Source organism: Thamnophis elegans, chromosome 3 (genome assembly GCF_009769535.1).
Source record: "Thamnophis elegans isolate rThaEle1 chromosome 3, rThaEle1.pri, whole genome shotgun sequence".
Classification (NCBI taxonomy): Eukaryota; Metazoa; Chordata; class Lepidosauria; order Squamata; family Colubridae; genus Thamnophis; species Thamnophis elegans.
The window spans coordinates 85270286-85293054 of record NC_045543.1 but is presented as its reverse complement, the minus strand read 5'-3'; the positions used below and the strand labels follow the sequence as shown (position 1 = coordinate 85293054).

The window sequence follows — 22769 nt, the reverse complement described above, 5'->3', positions numbered from 1 at the left end:
ATAACAGGAAAAGCGCTTCAAGGACGAAAGTATATTCCTTTTTTGCAGCCTTAAGAGAACTCTCGTTTTTTGAGGCTCAGAACCAGGCATTCTCGTGGGCTGCAAAAAGGAAACGCGACCCGGGAGCGCAGCCTCCAAGAGTCCATATCGCCAATAACTACGCGTGGGGGGAAAGGAAATGTGTTTTGTGAGGAAGAGAAAGAGCGCGCTTCACCGATGCCCGTTGGCGAAATTTTGGAAGAGAGGCAAGAGACTTCAGGCACCGAGCCCCCACCCCTGGCTGCGGCAACTGGAGCGGGCGGGAGGCAGGGAAGGGGTGGGCAAGACCGCCGCTTTTCCACCGTGCGCTGCAATAGCGGCAGCGGCGGCTTGAATCTGGCGACTGCCCCTCACCACCTCAGGCGGCGCTCATACCCTCCCCTTTCCTGCACTACCGTTAGACTCCTCTCAGTCCCCCACCCACGCCCGCGGAGGGCGCACGCGCGCCAAAATCGTGCACCCCCCATCTCCCCTCAAAAGACCCCCCCCGCCCTCGGCTGCCCGACGTTCTCTCTCTCTCTCTCTCTCTACCTCTCCCGCCGTTCCTTCTCACAAGCCAAGGCCGGGCGGGGAAGCGCCGTCTCCGTCCCGGGCGCGCCGCCCCTCCCTGGGCAACTCGGAGATGACTGATCATGGCCCCCGGCCGCTGCGCGGCCCGGTGCCAGGTACTCCACGGCCCGGCACCGGTCCGCGGACCGGGGGTTGGGGACCACTGCTTTAGAAGGCCAGATCCTGAAGATGAAACTCAAATACTTTGGCCAACAAATGAGAAGGAGAAGGACTCACTGGAGAAGAGCCTGATGCTGGGAAAGATTGAGGGCAAAAGAAGAAGGGGGTGACAGAGAATGAGGTGGATGGATGGAGTCACTGAAGCAGTAGGTGTCAGCTTAAATGGACTCCAGAGGATGGTAGGGGACAGGAAGGCCTGGCGGAACATTATCCATGGGGTCGTGATGGGTAGGACACAACTGCGCAACTATCAACAACAGATGGAATAACTAGCATGAAACTGCAATGGGAAGTAGCTGGTTTAGTCTTTTGTTAACCATGATCAGGTTGCCATTAATAGGTTACAAGAGGATCATGATTTCACATATAATAATAAACTAAATAACACGAACCATCCATTGATAAAATGGGCAACAAAGCACAAGTGCTTGTAAAAGGAGAGCTGGGCTTTGATTACATAGTTGCATCCTCATCCTATTTTTATCACAAACCCAATTGTTTAAAAGATGCTATGGAAGAGGAATAAGTTTTACCAAGACTGTGACTGATCTCAATCCTAAAGCCCTGAATTGACTTGCTGCCTTATATGTTGGTTGAAAATGGTGTCTCAGCTGTTCTAAGGAAGTGAGAACCAGCGGGGCATCTGGTCAGTTTCTATAAATAGAATACTGAAGAAAACAGCATCTTCTTCAGCTGCACAAGTGAATGTCAGACCAGATTGTCATGACTAATAACAAGATAAACCCAAAGGTGACTGAAATAGTACTTAATAGTAAGTATAAAGCAGTGGTGGGTTTCAAAAAAATTTCGAACCTATTCTGTGGGTGTGGCCTCCTTTGTGGGAGTGGCTTGCCGGCCATGTGACCTGGTGGGAGTGGCTTGCCGGCCATGTGTTTTCTCTCTCTCTCTCTCTCTCTCTCTCTCTCCTTCTTTTTGTCTCTGTCCCTTTTTCCTTTTTTTCTTTCATCTCTCACTTTTTGTTTCTTTTTTCTTTTTTTATTTCTTTCTTCCTTTCTTTCTCTTTCTCTCTCTGTGTGAGTCTGTGTGTGTGTGTGTGTTGTGTGTGTGTGTGTGTTGTGTGTGTGTGTGTGAGTGAGTGAGTGGTGGGTTTCAAAAATTTTTGGAACCTCTTCTGTAAGTGTGGCCTGCTTTCCGGGTCCACTGGTGGAACCTCTTCTAACCAGTTTGGTAGATTTGACGAACCGGTTCTACCGAACTGGTGCGAATTGGTAGGAACCCATCTCTGGTATAAAGTAAATATAATATTCTCTTTAAGCCCAATGAATTGGAGCGTGAAATAAAGAATACCCCAATTAGGAACAGTGAGGTACTAAAGAGTCCTTTTTGGCTGTTTTTGCTTTCCACTAATAATTCAGAGCTTAAAAACAGACTTCTAACTATGTGAAACAGCTCCTACTCAATAGGATTGTACAGATCTGTGGGGTCATTCATACAATCAGCAGATCTTAAGAAAATGTACTGCTGCTAACTTTTTTATTCATGAAAATGTCCCCTTAATAAAGATGTTTCCATTATTCCTTTTTTCTACTTGATATGAACAGTACAGTAGCAGGATTATGGGAAAATTCTGGGATTTTGAACAACTTGTTGCAAAGATTTATTTTTCAACTAATCTCATCAATCCAATTCATTAAAACTACCATTTGGAAACTAAAGAAAACAATGACTAAGGACCTCAAGATTCTATTCCTTGTATTTTTATCCATGAGTGTGGGGCAATGACCCTTGTTTCAATTAGCAAGTCTCTCTGGTTACCTTTAAATAACATGAAATGTTCCACTTTTATCTTTTTAGCTTGATTGTAGTCTTGAGGAGTCAGTGTGATTTGGGGGTCTAGAAGGTTGTTTCTACTCTATCATCAGAAGGCATTTTTCAACAAGGCCACAGTCCTGTGGGTGGGCAGAAAGATGGATGGACAGACAGACAGACAGACAGAAAAGGGAGTTTCCTCTATGGGTTTCCAATAATTGTTATGCGGTTTACATTCCATTCATCTGAAGGACTGGGATATTAATCAGAAACAGGCACTGGCTATTTTAATACCTCTAGCATCCACAAACATGTGCCAGCGTCTTTTCTCACATGCCTCAGTACCCACTGCCCCTGGAGAGAAGCTGTGGTCATTTACTGCTCTAAGCTCAGCTCTGCAGGTACTATAGTAGGATCCTTTTTCCAAGGAAAGGTTTTGCTGATTGCTGGTTTCAGAAGAGGAATTACTTTATAGTAAAGGGGACTATTCTTCCTCCCTTTCCAACTGGTATAATTTATGTACAGGAGAAATTGGTGTGCGGTCCAATCCAACTTTGAACAACCTCATCTGGATGGAACTATGGCTGTCTGGCACTTGGTAGTTGGACATTAAAGAAGCCAGGCAATGAATAAAACTCCTCTGCTTGGCTGTAGGGCTTACTTTTTGGTCCAAAAAAAGTACAAACTATCAGGATAAAAGTGCCTGATGGTAACCCAGATGGATCATTTGAATGTTCCCCTAGAACAGTGGTTCCCAAACTTGGCAACTTTAAGACTTGTGGACTTCAACTCCCAGAATTCTCCAGCTAGCTCTTCTGGCTGGAGAACTCTGGGAGTTGAAGTCCACAAGTCTTAAAGTTGCCAAGTTTGGGAACCACTGCCCTAGAAAGACTAAGCAACGAGGCTTCTGCATTCCATGACTATCTGTACTGAGAATAAACTTATAAAGAAAGTTTAGATCCTAAACTATGATTACTGACGTAAGATAACATGCTGGAGAACAGAGTTCAAATCCCAAAATGAACATGAAATTATAAGACATCCTTTGGTTGAACACTGAGCATCCCATTCTTCATCTGTAAGGAAAGGGAGCAATTAATATGATAATATTGTATGCCATGGCCTTCTTTATTATGGTAAAGAGATCACAATTATAGCTGTCCTGAATGGACATCCCCATAGATTTTGACTAACCATTCCTTATCATGTACATCAGTGGTGGGTTCCTACTGGGTTTGGCCCAGTTCGATCGAACAGATAGTGAATTGGCGGCCTGGGTCGCTGGAACAGGCAGCAACCCAGACCTGCCATGCCCCTGAACCGGTTCTTTGAGCAGTGCCGTAGGCACCATCATCTTGGTTTTCGCTTCTGCTCATGTGCAGAACAATTTTTATTTAGTAGTGCCTGCCGGAGCCTACCCTTGATATACATGACATGGTGCATGACAAGGAGCTCAAGAGGATCCCATTCAGGTCTTTGCAGAGATTCTGCACTAAAACAGTCCACTGCCTGGATGCGCCTGTTGATCCCAGAATCAAAATGATTTCCTTAAGCACCCATGTGAAGGCATAGCATTGACTAAGCCGTAATTTTAAATACTCTAAAAATATTCAAAAATTATTTTTAAATGTGTGTGCTTTATTTTGTTTTTAAAGAAAGGTTGCTAACATGGTGCTATATGAAACAATTTATTCCAAAAGGATTTGGGTACAAGGTCTGCTTAAACACACTATTTGGTGAATGTTAGAATTGTTTTGCATTCAATTTGTTCAATGAAAATTAAATGCTGATATGGTTTAGCATCCTAGTAGGAACATGGCGGCTCAGTGGCTAAGACGCTGGGCTTGTCGATCAGAAAGGTTGGCAGTTTGGCAGTTCGAATCCCTAGCACGACATAATAGAGTGAGCTCCCATTATTTGTCCCTGCTTCTGCCAACCTAGCAGTTCGAAAGTACATAAAAATACAAGTAGAAAAATAGGGACCACTTTTGGTGGGAGGGTAATAGCGTTCTGTGCACCTTCGGTGTTTAGTCATGCCAGCCACATGACCACAGAGATGTCTTCGGACAGTGCTGGATCTTCAGTTTTGAAATGGAGATGAACACCGCCCCCTAGAGTCAAGAACGATTAGCACATATTTGCGGGGAAAACCTTTACCTTAGAGTCCTTGATACAGACAACTCATTCCCAGCCAACACTACTTTCTTCCTCTGCTTTCTTTACCATGATTAAATCTCCTCTAGATATCCACTCCATGTAATTTGACATCGAAAGCTTAAGTGGCCTCTCTGAATGTTTATATTATTTCCTGACCATTTTTTTTGCTTTCAGATTATTATATCCAAGCATTCCAGGAGGAGGAGGATCCATCCTGAGTCAAATAGCTTATTCGCTTTTGTGAATAGTAGCAGTCCAACACAGAACCGTTGTCTATATTTTGGAAGGCATTCAGAGACCCAAGTTTTGCTTGAATTGAGAATGAAACCCACCCTGCAAAACATGAGAAACTGGCCTCAGACCACACACACACACACACACACACACACACACACACACACACCACAGCAATTGCTGAACTCTGGCTCACTCCCTTCGTCATTCTCTCCACTTCCCCTCCTGCCACCGTCCCTCCCTCCTTCTCCTCCAAAACAAGATGATGAGTGACATTAAATCCTTTAAGCATCTGACTACAATGAATGGCAAAAGGAGGTTTTCAGAGCTTAGGCGGCTGATTGTTAGCAATGAGCTGATGAAAAAATGGATTACTACAGTATGTGCTTGCCATGGTGAAGAGGAAAGTCACTAAAATCCTTTCCCCACCGCATGCTCTTTTTTCTTTTCCCAAAAGAAAAGGAAGCTGATCTGTATATTGTTGTCTTTTCAAGTATGCGTCCCCAACACTAGTGGGGAGGGGTTGAAAGGAAGTCCTGGGCACTTTTTTTGTGGTTATTTGTAAAAGCAAGCTAGAAGTAATAAAAGCAATAAAAATGGCTTCACCTGGTACTCCGTGCCTTTGTTTGGTAGCTTTAAAAAGGCAGTCTATTTTTGTGCCATGCAATGTGCTCTCTAGCTTTATTCTTTCAAAGTGGTGCTACTCGTTTGTCATTTTCAGACAGTGCTATTTTTTCTTCCTTGAAAAATTGTTATAATTTTGACTATACAAAGAGCCAATCTCATGCAATCTCTTTATAATCTGTTTTCTTCAAATAAGGGACTAAAATGTCTATCATTTATCTGTTTGCCTGTCTGTCTATTATCTATCTATCTATCTATCTATCTATCTATCTATCTATCTATCTATCTATCTATCTATCTATCTATCTATCTATCTATCTATCTATCTACCTACCTACCTACCCACCCACCCACCCACCCACCCATCCATCCATCCATCCTCTATCATCTATCTATCAGTCATCTCTATCATCTCTATCCACCCACCCACCCATCCATCTATTTATCTATTGATCAATCCCACACAACCCTTCACGTGTCTCATAATTTTGCTACATTTCCTGTCAAAAAGGAATTATAGAAAATATTTACATGAGATGCATTATACTTAATTCCTTCATATAAAAACCTAAGTGATATGGGATCAATTATACTATTTATACCTTCACATTTCTGTTATGTATTAAACATGCATTTCATACATATTATGTGTTTTGACATATTATAGTAGTTATCATTTTCTTCAACTTAACTGAAATCACCTATAGCTTTCACTTGGATACCTCCATGAGTGCATAACTCATTTAAGAATATTCCAGATGTTGAATCACTAACATTCTGTTATCTTTGAGCTCAGATATTGCCATTCACAACATCCTGGTGAAACTTCTGATGGAGATTATTTGTTTAACAAGTGTGTATTATATACCCTTAATGTCCTTTGCTATTTCCTACCATGTTGAAGATGATGTTGAACTATCAGGTCAAATAGTCATCATACTGTAGTGTCATCAGCCCCTGCAGTCTTCCAAGGAGTTGTATGATGTATCATAGTGAAAACCTTAGGTTTATGGAACTGAAGTGAGTTGTGTGCGGATGGACGTGGTGGTTTTCAACCACGCTTAATTTGGCCGAGTGTATTTATCATATAAAATAATCCCTTGACACATTTATTTTAGGGTAGGGGTGAATATTTGATGTCAAGGAATGACTAAATTAAAAAGAAACAATTCCTTACATTGGTTTTTAGTTGTACTGGGGGGACACTGAGTTCTACAGGCAGATAGTAAAGAAGGCAGTTATGGGAAGCCCACAGAAATGGGGCCTTTCCTAACATGATTTAGCTCTACCCAAGAGCATTTTTAAAAGATGGGATCTATGCCATGTATACAGCACACATGGTACTATAACATGAGGGTTTTATCTTCCTTTATATTTGACAGACCTTTGCCACTTTTTTCTGGTTGCATCACTTTATGGTAAGAAAACAAAAATGCTCTTATTGCTCTATGTAAGCACTTATTTTGCTCTACAATACAGCTCTTTATGATCAGGGCAAGATGTAATCAACAGAAGGAGGCAACCTTCTCTTTTGGTGGTCTGCTATCTGATGGAAAAACAAGTGTTGGAAACTTGGGATTTTCTAATAATATAACCATATGTGCAAATGTTGCTCTGCAAAAGACTTTTTAAAAAAAGGCATTCAATGGCAGGAAAGATCATCTTGTGAGGGAAACATGCATTGTTGGGAATGGAAACAGGTACAAAAAGATTCTCAAACGGTAAGCTAAAAGTGGGTGAGAAGGGTAACCTTCAGTATGGAATGGAAAAACTCACCACAGCCAACTTGCTGTATAATCGATTTATGATCCATCTCATTTGCTCCCAGTTAATTAGAAGAGTTATGGACTGTTAGAGATAGCCTCACATTCTTGGGATATGCAGGGTGGAAACAAGTGATGGTGGATCAGAGCAAAGATAGACAGCTCCACCATTCTTTCTTTTCCTGGAACCCCATTTATTTATTTGCTGTATTTCAATTCCACTTTTCAAACACCTAAACCTGATTCATACAACACACTTAACTTTTTCAAACATTAACCAACTACCGTGTTTCCCCCAAAATAATGCCATGCCACATTTTTCTGGTGGGCAAAAATATAAGCCTCCCCTGCAAATAAGCCCACTGGACAACCCTCCCCCCTCCGGCCAGGCAGAACGCCGCTCACCAACCTAGCGGTATTCCCCGAACTGGGGAGAAAGATGATTGCGTTGTTTGGCACTTTTGGGATACCGCTAAGTTGGTTAGTGGCGCTATGCCCAGCTGGAGAGGGGGGTTGTCGAGCGGCTGCTCTCTTGCAAGCAGACTCAGGGGTGAACGGCTGGGTTGTGCTATCATTGCAGCCACCCGACTAACCCCCTTTCCAGCGCCATTCACTGACCTAGGGGTATCGCCAAGCCGCATGAGCGCCTAGTCGCCACTGCCCGGCTCCCGCAGCTTGGCACCTTCAAAATGCCAGTGAATGGCGTTCTGCATGGCTGGAGAGGGGGAGCTTGCACGAGCGGCTGTTGCATTCCCACTCGCACACCTCCCAGCCTCACGATGCCCTGGCCCAGCTCTCCCTGCATAGCCAGAGTACCTCTGCTGCTGCCGCCGCCATCCCAACATGGCTTTTTGGGAAGCTCCCAAACTGAGTCTTCCCGCAGTGGCCGCTCTGGGCATATGCTGTATGGTTGTGGGCCGGCTGCCAGCAGAGAGTACTCCTGTGGGTTGGGGGGGGGCAAAAATGAGCAAAAAATGGCCTGTCTTTCACTCATTTTTGCCCTTCCCAGCCGCCAGGAGCACTCCGGAAGCCTCCTAAAGGCTGTGCACAGCCATTTTTGCAAAGGAGGCATGGTTTCAGGAGGCCAAAAATGCTGTATTCAGTGTATAAGATGCACCCAGATTTTCACCCCCTTTTTTGAGGGAAAAAGGTGCATCTTATACTCTGAAAAATATGGTAGGCACCTATATTTTAACGGTGCATTGTAGGGCAACAAGTTTTGAACCAAGGTACCTCAAAAGGGATAATTTACAGAATGTGTCCAAAATGGGAGTCCCATAACTCCTGCGCTACTGAAATTTGGCAAATTTTATAAAATGTTTTATGACATTAAAAATTATTATAAAATGGTTTAGGACATAACACAAAGTATCATAAAACATTTCCTGTGCTGATGTGTGAACATGCTATACAGTTCAACATGGGCTATTTTCAAGACAGATACATTTCTGAATGCATCCCAATTTTGCTAGTAAAGGTCTTTCATTGTTTTTCTAGTTCATACTTAACTTGCAAGGGATATTTTTTAAACCGTTTTATCATGTAGATTGAAATAATATTCATTTAAGAATTAACAAACATTTAAGAGATTTCATGTGGGCATAAACTTTACGCTTTTATGTTTTTAAGCAAGAAACATTTTTATTTTCAAATGGACGATTTACAATAATATTATCCAAGTTAAAGTTTCCTAATCATCTTTTAATAATCTGTCACAACCACATAGCTTTGGTGAAATGCAGTTAGGCAATGTTTAAAATAATTTACAGTATATAGACACAGAACTATTTACAGGTAAAATAGCGAATATCGTAATGTGATTTTTGGTGATCTGCAAAATTTCTGTATTGAAATGAAAAGATACAATCCACTCAGCAAATGTTGGTGAGAAATTTTCAGTGAAATATTATAGCTTAACAGTTTTCAAGTTATTAAAAAATGGATGAGTAGTAGAACATTATGAAAGATTTGCCTTTTATGTGCTTAAATTCTAACATCCAGAGCTCTTATGGGCCCAAGAAGATATCCCACACGTAAATAATTACTAATTTCAGGTATTAAAATGCTTTTTTTAAAAAAAGGAGTTTTTAAAACAACTATTAAAATACAATTGATTTTTTAAAATAAAAACAGATAAGGGGACATTACCATATACTTCATACACTGATCATTTTAGTTTTAAGTAGGTAGAAATACTAATTCATCCACTGCAGTCCTGTTCTGCTATTTACATCATCACAGTGGAATTTCTCTCTGACCGAATATTCTCTAAATTGTAGTGTACAACTATCTCCTGTTATTCACAGAGTACTTTCAAAACATTTTGAGTAAATTGTAACCAAATTTAATAATGATCAGGGAAGACATATTGAAAAATTGGAATTGAAATCTAAAAGTCCCATTATTTTGATGAATTTATTCTAAGCAATATTTAACTGGTACATAACCCCACAATTTCCAAGTGTTTACAAATTACTTCATTTTTATTTTTAAGTCCAAGGCTATATTGTTTTCAATGTAGTCCCAATTGAGTTTTCAATTGCTTCAGAAATGTAATATAAACCCCTATGATCCAAACATCACCAGAGCATGAACAATTTAAAAGAGTATAGTTTTTCACTACATGACACTATAATATCTATTGTGCCCTGACCACACTAAATACATGATAAAAATACATGTAACTTAACTAAGTAGAAAGGGAGGAATGTGGTTGACCTCAGAGATTGCATGCAAAGAAAATGAGATTCTGCTTAACCTCCTCAAGATGCTGCTTTTTCATACAGAGAAGGATAATACTTTGCAGGCAAGGGGAAATTTCAATGTGGAGATTTAACTACAAAGCAAATTGGTAAAATCTCCACATCGAACAAACTTTTGAAATTGGATTGCTAATTTGAAATTGAAATAAAATTGATTCCCTTCAAACTGATCAAGTGACTCACTTGCCTTTTGCAAATATGCAAAAAGGCTGTTCAGCTTTTCAAATCTACTTATTCGAGTTCCCACTGAAAAAATAACAGAAGATGGGGAAAAAATACCCTCACTCAATGTCTCTGAATTTTCTTCAATTCTTTTTAAAGGCTTATCTTTTTCTTTCTTGCAAATTTCTTAAAACAGATAGAAAATGGCTGAAAAGTAAATACATACATTTTCTTTGTAAGATTTCTGAAAGGAAGGTATCCTTGAAAAAGCTTTTTAAAAAGCTTGACATGTATTATATTGTTTAATTAACTTAAATTAATTATTTAATGCATTAAACCAGTTCTGGGAATAAAACGTAACTCAAGGATGTCTGTGAACATTTTTATCTCCTCCCAGCCTCAATATTTAAATTCCAGATTAAATAACAGAAAAAGATTCATCATCTGTGTCAGGTTTCTTATCTATTTTCCATAAGAAATTGTCATTTTCCTTCCAAAGTGATTTCTCACTCTCTTTTTTCTCTTTGAACAAAGAAGTGAAAGACGGTCTTTCACACAGTTTCTCTATGGCTGTCACATCTGTGAGTCTTTGGAGACACTCCTCATTCTCTTCATTCAGCATGTCCCAGAAATCTTTTGGTCGAGTTGCTGCTTTTTCGGCAGGCCCATTAAGAGGCCTCCTGGGTCTTTCAGCTGGACTATTTTCATTACTTGTGAAGAGGTCATTTAAAATAGAGGTGTCTCCTAGCAAGTCTGCAACAGCATTTTTCTGGCAGATTTCAGCCTGACTGCTTGCCGAGTCAGACATGAGACGTTTTTGGGGCGACAGTGTCCCCTTCAAATTCAGCTGTCCTTTAGAACTACTTGCAGACAGTCTCTCAATTATTCTTGATTTACTGCTTAGTGACTCAGATGCCATAAAGTCTTTGGATGCCAGACTGTTTCTCCCATTAATGCTGTCTTCGAGAATATCAGCTGGCAATTGTTTGTCTTCCCCATTTTGACCCCCAGGAGCCTGTGCAGAAAGCTTATGCTGAAATTCTTTTTCTACAGCATCAGATCTACCTGGAACACCTAGATCTATAGGAAGATCCTGCTTCAATTGCCCAGGATTACAAATGGAGGGTTTTTTCCCGAACTTGGTTTTACGCTTGCCGCCTTCCTTGTTTCCTTCTGAAACAGAAGCTGGGACATCAACTTTTAAAATATCTTTTAATTCTGGGTGTTTTGCACTGTAAAATTCTTTCAACATTTTCTGCCTTTCTTCTGATGTAGTTTGAGTGATGTACTTTGCAAATTCTTCCACAGGAGTTTTATGAAAAAGATCTGCCATCTCCTCAAACTGCTTCCTGCAGCAATTGGGGAAAAGAATAGTTAATTCTCTCAAAGGACAGGAAAACAGATAATCGGTATCAAGGTTAATCAATGACACTTCTTTCAAAACCAGGTTAGGGCTAAGAGGTGGAAATATGGTCACAAAGACTGGTGTTACGACTACATCTAGATCAGTGAGTTATTTTGGAAGGGGAAAAGGTTCAGCTAACAGCATGGTCTGAATTCCTTGATTTATCATTCACTATTTTTATTGTTCTGCTTGTGAGATTATGCAAGTGAAAGATGTTAATATTAAATAGGGATAGAAAGACTTTTCTTAATTGGTCCCTCTGCCCCAGCTCCCAAATCTTATTAAGAATTCAGATTCAGTGGTGGGATTCCATATGTTTTCCTACCAGTTCTATAAGAGAGCACTCTGTGCGTGCACACAGCACTCAAAGACCACCCTTGGCGTCAGTGCTGGTGAGCTGAACTGCTTTTTGCTTAGCTGAGGCATGGCAATCCACTCTGCCATGAGAATCAGCTGAGCTAAAAAAACAAGGGAATATAGGACAGGAAATAACGGGGGCGGGCCAGAGGTGGTATTTGTTGGTTCTCCAAACTACTCAAAATTTCCGCTACCGGTTCGCCCAAACTGGTCTGAACCAGCTGAATACCACCTCTGCAACAGTCACTCACGCCCTTGTGACCTCAAGACTGGACTACTGCAATGCGCTCTACATGGGGCAGCCCTTGAAGAGCATTCGGAGACTTCAGCTTGTCCAGAATGCAGCCGCGCGAGCGATTGTGGGTGCACCCCAGTACACCCACGTTACATCTATCCTCCGTGAGCTGCACTGGCTGCCTATTGGACTCTGGACGCGCTTCAAGGTGCTTTTCGTTACTTTTAAAGGCCTACATTGTATCGGACCTGGGTACTTGAGAGACCGCCTCCTGCCAATTACCTCCCTACGACCAATTAGATCCCACAGATTAGGCCTCCTCCGGGTTCCATCAGCTAGCCAGTGTCGACTGTCAACCACCCGGAGGAGGGCCTTCTCTGTGGCAGCTCCGGCCCTCTGGAACGATCTCCCCGTGGAGATTCGTACCCTCACCACCCTTCAGGCTTTCCGCAAAGCCGTTAAGACCTGGCTGTTCCGGCAGGCGTGGGGCTGATGAGTTCCCAGCCCCACTCGAATTGCGTGGCTGTTGCGAGTTTTTAATTCCGCTTTCTGTATTTTGTTTTTTTGTCTTGTTGTTTTCTTTATATTGTCCCCATTCCTTATGGTTTGTTAGCCGCCCTGAGACCCTCTTGGAAATAGGGCAGCATACAAGTTTAATAAACGATAAACGACCTCTAAATGTTGAGCGAAGGTTTGTGAATGGCTACTAAATTATGATTCTTTTAAAATCATGCTTTGAAATCCAGACACAGGAAATGTTGGATTAGAATTTTGTTTAAATAAAAACAAAACATGAAATGGTTGGGACCCTACTTAAACTTTGCAGATTGGGGTTTGTAATCTAAAGCAATGTTTGTGCAAACTACCTAAAACAACCCGAAATGAATTTGGCAACTAGGTAAACACTGTCATCTGCATCAGTTTGAAGCAAAACGCTAGAATTATACTATGGATCATCTGAGAAGGATAATTTTGTGATGCTGTCGAATGACAGAGGTTTGGGGTTGCATCTGAACTGGTGCAGAATTTTCAAAAGTAACTTTCTTATAGGGAATGGAAATTTTCAACCCCTGAAAAATAATGACATATGGACATCTGCAATTGTCGAAGAGATCAGGGGGAAAAGTTTTCTTTCCTATTTCAAAACTTTAAAAAGCTTTCAAACAAGGACGGTAAGAAATGTAGAGAGTTTTTTAGAAAATATAAAAATATCTATTATGTCATTAGACTCTACGATCTGAACAAAAATACCAAGACCTATTCATTTGTTTAAACCTATTTACTCATCTCTCAATATACAATCTTTCTACTTACTAAAACACATGAAAAAGCTCCCTAATTTTCTGTAAACACAACCTCTGGAATTTTTCCCAAGGAAGCATAAACCAAATTTTTCAAACCACAAGAAATTTTTTCACAGAGCATGTTAAAGCTGCTGATCTGATAAAATGTCTTCCTTCCTTCCACCTTCCTTCGATCTTTATTATATTACTATTTATACTGATTGTAACTTTCATAATTCTACTTTCACTAAATAAATTATAGTACATTTGGCAATATTTGTGTCCCATACTTATTTTATAGTACATAAAGTAAGATTTGTACTCTAATTTGCACAAACTAAATTGCTTTTAAAATATAATTGGTCTAATGCAAGAAAGCAATATATTTTATTATAGAAGTGTCATTAAGACCTTATGATCTCAAATGCTTATGTTTCTTAAACTATGTTACTGATTTCAGTGACTGCTAAGACCATCTCCCTCAATTTTGGAGTCTAGCATCAGTCTAGATTCCTGGATATGGTAAGCTAAAGAGAGGTACAAAGCCTCTAAAGGCCACTCCTTACTTGTATTTCTGGAATGACAAAGGTGCCATGTAGGAGGACATTAACCTTAATCTGCCCCATATGAAAATCTCCAGAGATCACATCAAAGAAAGTATTCCTAAACTACCATTTTGCTTCTTTTTCTATCCTAACCATTTTGGACATTTTCAGGAGTAATTCACCTCATGAAATGGGGATGTGAGTGCTCAAGCTAATAAAACTATGATGCAGTGATTTTGGAATGAAACGTGACACTCTTGGCCAATGCAGACTTCATAAGACATTTCTTACAAATCTTGATGAGGTCAGCATAAATGAAATAGAGTGTTTCATTACCTAGTTTCTCTCAAAAGTCACTTTCCAATAGTTAGATCAAATACTTATAATTAAATATCTACACTATGACTGCTCAGTTAGAACACAGCCTTTTCACTCAGCCCAATCTCTGGATTTTTTTCTGTTTTATTACTGGTAGAAGACTCTGCAGCTACTGGCAGATCTCGACTTACGACCACAATTGAGCCCAAAATTTCACTTGCTAAGTGAAACATTTTGTCTCCTTTTACGACCTTTCTTGTCACAGTTGTTAAGTGAATCATGACAATTGTTAAGTTAGTAACATGTTAAGTGAATCTGATTTTCCCATCGACTTTGCTTCAAAAGATTGAAAAGGGGGATCACATGACCCCGGGACACTGCAACCGTCATAAATATGAGTTAGCTGCCAACTGTCTGAGTTTTGATCATGTGACAATGGGGTAACTGCAATAGTCATAAGTGTGAAAAATGGTCATAAGTCACTTTTTCCTGTGATATTGTAACTTTACAGCGACTAAATGAACTGTTGTAAGTCAAGGACTAGCTGTATTAATAATGGAGAAGAGATATTAAACAATGCCATAGCTGTAAATGTATATCATTTACATGAGGGAATGAAGGGATTTCAGTAAACACATTTTGTTACACTAAACTATTACAGAATAATTTCAGCTACATCTGCATGTTACACACAATAGCCAAAAAAAATTGATATAAACTATTGCCAATGCTTGCATTAATTTGCAAAAAGCTATAATTGTAAGGACAAATATTTTAAATAGTTTGCAAAATATAATTAAGTAATAATTTCAAATAGATTTTATTTTATTTCTTTTTCTTATTTTATTTATTAAATTTAAATTTTATTTTAAAATCTTGTTCAGTACAATTAGACAGGACCCAGAAAACCTGAGGTCACTTAAAATTTTACAATCCCACATTGTAATCTTACCTGCGGATTTTTCTAGGTGTCTTTCCAACCAGGAAGGTAATTGAGCCTATACGGTGAACCCTCTTCTGTTTCTGGTGTACAGGATGTGTAATATAAAGGAGAGAAGGCCTGCTGGTTTCACTTGTTAAATGATCCTGCTTCACATTTTTTCTCTTTGATGAAACATCTTCAGGACTCTGTCTGCTTCTCTAAATCAAATTTAAAGTAAAATATTGTAATAGTTATTTTTATTCAGCATTATTTCTCATAACACACTTGCTTTTTCCTTTCAGATTTTGTGTCAAAATGATTGTGATCTTATTACATTGGGATTCATAATATCATCAACTGCTTGATGTTTTGATTGGGAAATTGATTTTTAACTAATGCTAGCATGTCACCAAAATGTTAGTCACTTTGTGAAAAATGATCACTCTCAGTAATGGTTCCTTTGCAGTGAAATTCAACAGAGTTGTTTCCTGCACTCATATAAAGGAAAAAGAGAAAAAAACAGGTAGCTTTTGAGAAATCAGTTTATGTAAACTGGTGTTTACATTTCAATTATATCCCCTTTTTGCAAGCTATAAAGCATACAAACAGTAAATAATAGCCAAAATAGAATAAAACTTAAAATGTAACATCAATAGTAATATCAAGAATTAAACTGCCTGTGTGAGTGTCTGAGTATGCCTGATTCGGAGGACCTGGCGGGGCAAGCGGGGGCCATTGGGGTGGTTGGGGGAATTATGCCCACGGGAGAGAGTCGGAGCATTGCGATCATAACAGGGAGAGGCAGATATGGCGGGGACTTTAGGGCTGGCCATTATAGGGGAAGGAGGGTTCGCTATATTGCAGAGATCCCTCCTTCCGGCCCTATGAGTCCCACTCCAAGGTCAGATGGCGTGAGCGATCAGGACCCTGGTCTCAGGCTGCTGTCGCTAAATGCCAGGTCTGTTACCCATAAGGCTCCCCTCGTCCGGGACTTGATTGTAGACGAGGGGGCAGACCTGGCATGTATTACTGAAACATGGCTGGGCACGGAGGGAGGAGTCCCCCTCGTAGAGCTGTGCCCAGACGGGTTTCAGGTGCTTCATCAGCCGAGAGCCCAGGGAAGGGGTGGCGGTGTGGCTATTGTAGTCCGGGAGTCTTTAGCTCCTCGTAGGCTCCCTGCTCCGGAGCTTGTCGGGTGTGAGTCCCTGCTAGTGAAGTTGGACCTCAAGGGTCAAGCGGGTTTGCTGCTAACGTACCTGCCTCCCAACTGCGTTGCAGCGGCCCTCCCTGCGCTCCTCGAGTCAATAGCCGAGCTAGCAATTGAGTTCCCTAGACTAATGGTTCTGGGGGACTTCAATTTGCCTTCGCTCGGTGAACACTCGGATGGAGCGCAGGAGTTCATGGCCTCCATGACAGCCATGGGCCTGACCCAGGTAATTCGAGGCCCTACCCACTTGGCAGGACATACACTCGACCTCGTATTCCTCTCGGAGCAGTGGAGTTATGATCTTGGTCTGAGGGGAAATGAGATCACTCCCCTGTCGTGGTCAGACCACTACCTACTGAGGCTAGACTTCCGGAGGCCAAACCCCCACCGTAGGGAGGAGGAACCGACCAGGTGGTTCCGCCCCAGGCGACTGATGGACCCTGTTAGGTTCCAGACGGAGCTTGGGGTCATTCCAGATGCTCTCGCCCACAGTTCGGCGGAGACTATTGCTGCGGCCTGGCACTCGGCGGCATCAGAGTCTCTAGACCGAATTGCGCCACTACGGCCCCTCCGGGTCAGCGGCTCGCGGAGACCCCCTTGGTTCACCGAGGAGCTCCGCGAGATAAAGCGCCGGAGGAGACGCCTAGAGCACCGGTGGAGATCCGACAGGTCCGTATCGAACCGAGCACTGTTGACAGCTTGCACCAAGGAGTATGTTTGGGCATTGAGAACCGCCAAAAGATCACACATTGCCTCCTTGGTAGCGTCCGCCGAGTCTCGCCCAGCCGCCCTGTTCAGGATAACCCGCTCCCTCCTAAATAGGAGGGAGACGGGGAACCCCCTGCAGGGTAAGGCTGAGGAATATAGTCAGTTCTTGGCGGACAAAATTGCTCGGTTTCGATCGGAACTGGACTCCACCCCTGCAGATCCAGCCGGGACACAGGGGAATAACTTGGTAGACCATCTCTGGGTTGAGTTTCAGGATGTTGCCTCTGGGGATGTGGACAAGGCTATGCGAGCTGTGAGTTCCTCCACCTGCATACTGGACCCGTGTCCCTCTTGGCTGACTGCCAACAGCAGAGAGGTGACACGAGGCTGGATCCAGGCGGTTGTTACCGCCTCTCTTCGGGAGGGACACCTCCCCACCGCGCTTAAGGCGGCGGTGGTGAGGCCCCTCCTGAAGAAACCGTCTTTGGATCCAGCAGTTCTTAACAACTATCGTCCAGTCTCCAACCTCCCCTTTCTGGGGAAGGTTGTGGAGAAGGTGGTGGCCTTACAGCTACAGCGTACCTTGGAGGAAGCTAACTACCTTGACCCCTTCCAGTCTGGCTTCAGGCCCGGTTACAGCACTGAAACCGCTTTGGTCGCATTGACCGATGATCTCTGGAGAGCCAGAGATGGAGGCTATGCGTCCATCCTGGTTCTCCTCGACCTCTCAGCGGCTTTCGATACCATCGACCATGGTATCCTTCTGCGACGACTGCGGGAGGTGGGGGTGGGCGGCACTGTTTTACAGTGGTTCTCCTCCTACCTCTCGGACAGGTCGCAGTCGGTGTTGGTGGGGAGGGAGAGATCGTCCCCGAGGCCCCTAACCTATGGGGTGCCGCAGGGCTCGGTTCTGTCCCCCCTGCTATTTAACATATACATGAAACCGCTGGGCGAGATCATTCGGAGGCACGGGATTAAGTACCATCAATATGCGGACGATACGCAGTTGTATCTGTCCGCCCCGTGCCAACTCAATGAAGCGGTGGACGTGATGAACCGGGGCCTTGAGGCTGTTAAAGACTGGATGAGAGCTAACAAACTGGTACTCAACCCGGAAAAGACCGAGTGGCTGTTGTGTTTTCCTCCCAAAAATTTGGTCAACGTGCCACCAATCAGGCTGGGGGGGCAAAATTTATACCCCTCAGACAGGGTCCGCAACTTGGGAGTCCTCCTGGATCCACAGCTGAGTTTTGACCATCACTTGTCGGCTGTGACCAGGGGGGCATTTGCCCAGGTTCGCCTGGTGCGCCAGTTGCGGCCCTACCTAGACCGGGAGGCTCTCACAACAGTCACTCGAGCCCTTGTGATCTCTAGGCTGGAATACTGCAATGTGCTCTACATGGGGCTGCCCTTGAAGAGCATCCGGCGACTTCAGCTAGTTCAGAACGCGGCCGCGCGAGTGATCATGGGCGCACCACGGTTCGCCCATATAACACCAATCCTCCGTGAGCTGCGCTGGCTACCTGTTGATCGTCGGGTGCACTTCAAGGTTTTACTTACCACCTATAAAGCGCTCCATGGTAGTGGATCTGACTATTTGAGAGACCGCCTTCTGCCAATTACCTCCCTGCGTCCCATCAGATCGCACAGAGTAGGCCTCCTCCGTATTCCATCCGCCAGTCAGTGCCGACTGGCGACTACGCGGAGGAGAGCCTTCTCAGTTGCAGCTCCGACATTATGGAACAACCTCCCCGTGGAGATCCGTACCCTCGCCACAGTCCAGGCCTTCCGCACAGCCCTCAAGATCTGGCTATCCCGTCAGGCCTGGGGATAGGATTACTCTCACCCCGCCCGAATGTTGAGTGAATGTTGTGTTTTATGGATAATTTTCTTTTATTCACGATTTTTTTTTTTTTTTTTTTTTTTTCTTTTTAAGTCTTGTCTTGCACTCCCTTCCCCTGATTGTTGTGAGCCGCCCTGAGTCCCCTCAGGGAAAAGGGCGGCATACAAATACTCAATAAATACAAATAAATACAATACAAATAAACAAAAAAGTAAAATTAAACTAAAATCAGCATAAATGAAGACATGTGAAAATGAAATAGGAATGACAGTCAATTTCAAAATCTAATCAAGAAAAAGATCTCCAATTAATCTGTGAAGATTTCACACTTTTTTCACTTCCGTTCCTTTTCCCCTTCCATTATACTTTCAATGATAGTAGCATAAAAGTTTAGGAATTAAGCAGGTCCATATAAAGAAAGTTCTTTTTTTCATATACCACATCTAAGATTTTAAATGGGCTAACATGGTTCCCAGCTTTATAACTGACTTCTAAAACAAGCAAGAAACCAAAGAAATAAAATTGGCAAGTTATAAAGTAATTCACATTCTTAAGAAATATTCTTCCTACAATACTATATTTTGGACCAACTGCAGTTTCTAAACAATCTTTAAAATAGATTAGTTTCACACGCACACCTCCCAACATCAATTGGTTCCTAGCCTCTGCCAGGATAAATCCTAGCCACTGCCAGGATAAGGTTTCAGAAGTGGTTTGCCATTGCCTGCTTCTTAGGGTTCAGATAAATGAGTAGCCTAAGGTCATCTAGTTGGCTTTGTGCCTAGAGTGGGACTAAGACTCACTCTCCCAGTTTCTAGCCACTCACCACAACTACTTTCAGTTAACATTAAACCAATTTAGACTTTAGTACTTATCTAGAACATACAGGGCTGATTGTAAATGTTAAATAGGATTGGGTCTGGTTGTTATTTGATGGGAGACCATTTGGGAAATTGGGGGTTGATTGACCAGATTTGTAAGGTTGAAAAAGCATCCTTAAAGGCAGCAATAGTAAATCAGTTAATAATAATATCAATACATATAGAAATAAAACTATATGGAAGTAGTTACCAAAGGTTGGTCTTGACTCAATTTCCTAGAAATAGGGGTCTTGACCTAAAAAAATACCGTAGTCTTAATTTAGTAATCTTACTTTGCAGTAGGGTTTCTGGCTTTCCTCTAAACATTTCTCTTTTGTTACTTTTGCTTCTCAAGATATTACAACAGCTGTCTTCCAACTCATCATTTGATGGGAGTCTACTTTTTTCTATCTTTTTTATTGTCAAATTATAAATGCCATAAAGAATTACAGGAAAAACAAAGCATCTGCTATTCTTAATTAGTTAATTGGTTTTATTTATTTACTTGTATCCTAACTGTTAGGGATGTAATCCTAATCTTGGGTTGGCTATATATATCTATATCTCTGTGTGTGTGTGTGTGTGTGTGTTTGTGTATCCATGCTTGTTATTGGAGTTGAATCCTGTATATTGAATGGTGGCTACTCTGTATGTTAGTTACCTGTCTACATGGTGAATCGTGAGTTGAGCATCTGTAAACCAACGTGTTGTATCATAGACTGTGTATATAATTCAAGACTACTTATAGCTTGTTATGGAGAATATTTTTATTTTTGTTAACACAAGTAAAGTTATCCTTGTTTTAACTTTAGCGGCTGTGATTGATAGTGTGAGTATTCAGCAGCACATTCCTTGCTACCTTCTGCTAATCAACTTTAGTCTCCAAAAGGAGATATACTTAACACTAACTGTATTATTTTTACATATAACAAGAAAGTGAACATGCCGAAAATGACCTGTTCCACCTATTTTTCTCATAACAATTCTGTGAATTGGCCTGAGAGTGATTGGCCCAAAGTCACACAGGTGGCTTTCCTGCCACCTGTTTGAATTCACAATATCCTGGTTTCTAGACCTTAATGTCCTTGCTTTTCCAGATGTTTTCCATGCTAATTCTCTCAATGCATCCAAGTAATATTCCTCATTTAATTCCTTGCCCTCCAGTTTGGTCAATTTTAGAATTGCATGAAAAAAGTCCTGTTCTGTCTTAATTTGCTTGTAGTGAATTTTTATCTTGGTGCCACTATTTTGAACCACTGTAATTATTTTAATGTTATTGATGTTACAATCCAACCTCTTCCGCTTTTTTCCTTATTTTATATCCTCTTCATTATATGCCAGAAGAATAATGAAAGCTGCATATTTTAGATTAAGATAAGAATTGTCCAAACTGCATCTGAATATGAATAGGCATAGAATTCAGCCTAGACCCAAAAAACATGTACGGATGTACAAAAATAACAAAAGTTTAAAAAAATCCCATATCATTTAACATGAACTAGGCAACATAACATTTCTATTGCTTATTTAGTATCCATGACTATCACTAAATGTTGTATCTAATGTTTTATGATGAATGTATTTTTACAATGACTATGATAATGATCTATCACTATTGTTGCATGTACACTAAGAGCTTATGTACCAAAGACAAATTCCTTGTGTGTCTAATCACACTTGGCCAATAAAGAATTCTAAATTTATGCCAAACATATATGTGTGGGCTCAACTCTGATCCAGGGAAACAGACAAGTCCGAATGGCCTTCTTGAAGGCCAGGGTGGTAGAGGTCCTTCAGCTATTTACTACCATTTCTAGTCCTACTCCCTGTTTCAGGATGTTTTTTTATCTTTGCACTTTTACTATATACCTTTATACTTATTCTGTGTAGATGAGAAAATCAAAGCAGTGGACAGTATAACTTTTATTTTTAAACAAAGCTGGATCCATTTGGGACCCAAAGGCTTTAATGAAAAGGAAGATAATGCAGGAGGTTGGAACTCTGCCAAGTAATCCATTAAAACAGTGGTCCCCAACCTTTTTATCGCCGTGGACCAGTCAGCCTGTGATAATTTTACCGTGGCCCGCTGAGCGCGCGCAGGGGTGGGGGGGCGTTGTTCGCGACGACACATTGATTGTTTATATATCAGATTGTTTTGATTAAACAACTTTTATTTTATTGTATTTAAACATGCCTTACAAAATAAAATACAATTACATAAATATAAAGTGCTTTAACATTTTAACAGTTAAACTTTAACTAAGCGCTCTAGTTACTAGAATCTAGTGAATCAATGAGAACCCTGAGCTTGTTTTTCTGCAACGAGACGGTTCCATCTGGGGGTAATAGGAGACAATGACACCCGAAGTGTCTTGCTTATGTCCAGTTTATTTCGTTGTTTTGTTTTGGTTGCTGTCACTGCAGAAAACCCCGCTTCACACAGATAGGATGTTGGAAAAGGCAAAAGGGACTTAAGAGCTGTAGTGGCAATCTCAGGATATTCCGCCATGACTTTAATCCAGAACACCGGCAGAGTTGTTGTCTCAAATGCAGTTTTAAGGCCGCCGTCATTTGCAATCTCCAGTAGTTGATCTTCTTCTTGTACAGACATGCTACATTCGTCTGGTTTGTTGACAAATGGGTCGCGGATCCATTCCTTACCAGTTCGTGGGTCTTTTGTGGTTGGGAAGTAGCGCTCAAACTCTTCTAAAAGCAAAGACAGGTGATCGTGCACCAACTGGGAGAATGAACGCTCAGGCTGAGTCTCTCCTAAAATCCCCGCTAATGTCTGAAACATGTCCAAAATGCCTCTGTTCACACGCCGTCCCCACAACTCCAGTTTGGCT

At 41.7% G+C, this 22769-nt stretch overlaps 1 protein-coding gene across 1 annotated transcript in view; it reads right to left on the bottom strand.

Annotated features, from left to right (window-relative positions):
* Positions 1-9811: 9811 nt before the first annotated feature.
* Positions 9812-22769, bottom strand: part of ERCC6L2 (ERCC excision repair 6 like 2) — a 68501-nt gene continuing 55543 nt past the window's right edge. Inside the window, 2 exon segments of the mRNA XM_032213638.1 lie at positions 9812-11589; positions 15336-15523. Of these exon segments, the coding sequence (XP_032069529.1) occupies positions 10659-11589; positions 15336-15523 (1119 nt within the window). The 3' untranslated portion in view covers positions 9812-10658.